The following is a 2,240-nucleotide window of genomic DNA, read 5'->3' on the forward strand; positions in this document are numbered from 1 at the left end:
GCGAGGGCAGGAGAGGGAGGTTCCGCGGCTTGGTGGGACCGTGTTGCCCTCGGGCACCTCCCTCCCGGTTTCTCTGGGACCGGGGTCCTCCCTACCACCCAGCACGGCAGCCCAGCTGAGCCCCCGAGGAGGGAGGGGGCAGGGGAAGGAGGAGGTCCTCCTCCATGTCTCCTCCAGGAAACTGATTCCCGTGGCCAGAGCCAGGTGTGAGTGGAAGGGAGGGGAGAAGGAGGGAAGCCCGGGCCAGAGGGATGAGACCCAGACACAGAGCAGGGGACAGAGAAAGGGAGAGAGAGAGAGAGGCAGAGATGGAAAGATGGAGACAAGGAGAGACAGGGAGATGTCGGGAGGGCCAAAGCAATGGGGGATAGCCAAGGAGATGCAGAGGGACAGGAAAGGAGAAGCTCAAGAGAGGACTGGAGACAATGGAGATGTAGGGATACAGAAAGCAAAGAAGGCAGAAATACAGAGAGATACAGGGGAAGAGAGTGACAGAGGGATGGAGGGAGACAGTGAGAGGGAACCCCAAGGGGGACAGGGGGAGGGACAGTCCCCAGGACAGGCCTGAGAGCAGGAGCCAGTGGGATGGGGAGTGGGCCGGGAGGGCCAGGTGGGAGGCCGGCCTGTCGGTCCAGCTGCCGGCCGCAGCCAGCCCCTAGCAGGCCGGCAGATAAGGACATCGGCCTCACATCATAAATAACGCCGGGAACCCGCTGACAGGCCCTGGCACGGCCACGGCCCCCACCGCCCCTGCTGGCCTCCCCCAGCCTCCCCAGCCTCTCCAGCGGACGCAGCCGCCTGCTGGCTCGTGTGCAAGAATCGCAGGTGCTGGGCACGAGCAGGGGCCAAGGCGCAGGCCCCTCCCGGCCGCGTTCGCTCCCGCCCACCCCCAGAACCTGGAGGGGCCTGGAGGGGCCCAGGATGGGGGCTGGGGAACTGGCTGGAGGCTGGCTCTGCGCCTCCCTGGCTTTGAGACACCCTCTGGGCCTCAGTTTCCCCATCGTCCCTGGAGGATGGGCCTGGACTTCAGGGAAACAATTCAGATCCCTGTGTGACCTTGGAGGCTGGCTGAACCCCCTAGGGCCTCTGTGTCCTCACCTGAGAAAAGGAGGCTCCCTTGGGGTGAAATTATGGGGGAGCAGGAGATGGGAACCTTAGTAACTACTACCTGCAAACACTTAGATGGTGCCCACCATGAGGGCACTTTCTTGGATTACCCCATCTAACTCTAACAATGGCCTGAGGTGGGTATGATTATTGTCCCCACTTTCCAGATGGAAAAGCTGAGGGCAGACATTTCAATTAACATATTTCATACCATTTCGCACAGAGAAAGGAGGCTCATGGGCTTAGAGAAGCCCCAGACGGCAAGGGAAGTCAGACTCGGGCCCCTGATCATCCCCACGCTCCCTTGATCAGAAGGGGAAACCAAGGCCCATCAGAGGGAGAGTTGGCAGCTCATCAGCCTCAGAAGCGGGGATCTCAAACTCACTTGCCTTTAGGGGTTAGGGAGGGGGTACAGGTGGGCAAAATGGGCCAGGTGGGGATGGGACCCCTGGAGAGTGAGGGCCCTGAGTGAAGGGGCCACTCCTGCTGACGGGTGCTGTGGAGCAGCTCTGGCTGTGTCCTGTTACATTTTCTTCTTTCAAGATTTTATTTTCAAGTACTCTAAACCCAACGTGAGGCTTGAACTCACAAGGCTGAGATCAAGAGTCGCGTGCCTTTCCAACTGAGCCAGCCAGGCACCCCAACATTTTCTGGATGATTCATTTTTCTAGGAAACCTATAATATTTGTGTTAAAACTTCCTGGTTTTAAATGCAAACAGGTCAAGCTGTTTTTTTTTGTCAAATGACAGATCTAAGAAAATGGACCCAAGGGCCACACTTGGCCACTGGGGTCACCAACTTGAGACCTCTGCTCTCTTGGAGGAAACAAAGAGACAGAGGCTCTGGCTGCTTTGGGACGGGGCTCCTGACCACCCAGCCCTGTTAGGGTGCTCACCACTGCGAGGGGTGGAGGCGGCCGTGGGGTGGCTCCACTCGCTCCAGATTCCTGCCTTCTTGGAGCCGTAGATGCCGAAGGGATTGCAGCGCACTTGCACGAAGTAGACGGTGCCTGGCTTCAGGCCGGCCAGACGGCACGAGGTCTGGTTGCTCACATCGTCCACCACCTGGTGGCAGTGGCAGGGTCAGAGGCCAGGGGCGGGGGAGGCGCCAGGGGTGGGGGTGGGGTGCTTGT

At 59.5% G+C, this 2,240-nt stretch overlaps 1 protein-coding gene across 1 annotated transcript in view; it reads right to left on the minus strand.

The window, feature by feature from the left end:
• Positions 1–2,240, minus strand: part of CRLF1 (cytokine receptor like factor 1) — a gene marked incomplete at its 5' end in the record, with an annotated part of 9,520 nt that overhangs the window by 725 nt on the left and 6,555 nt on the right. Inside the window, 2 exons of the mRNA XM_077777021.1 lie at positions 1,493–1,496; positions 2,004–2,172. Of these exons, the coding sequence (XP_077633147.1) occupies positions 1,493–1,496; positions 2,004–2,172 (173 nt within the window). The remainder of the gene's footprint in view (positions 1–1,492; positions 1,497–2,003; positions 2,173–2,240) is intronic.

This window comes from Crocuta crocuta, unplaced genomic scaffold (genome assembly GCF_008692635.1).
Source record: "Crocuta crocuta isolate KB4526 unplaced genomic scaffold, BGI_CrCroc_1.0 scaffold77, whole genome shotgun sequence".
In the NCBI taxonomy this organism is placed as follows: domain Eukaryota; kingdom Metazoa; phylum Chordata; class Mammalia; order Carnivora; family Hyaenidae; genus Crocuta; species Crocuta crocuta.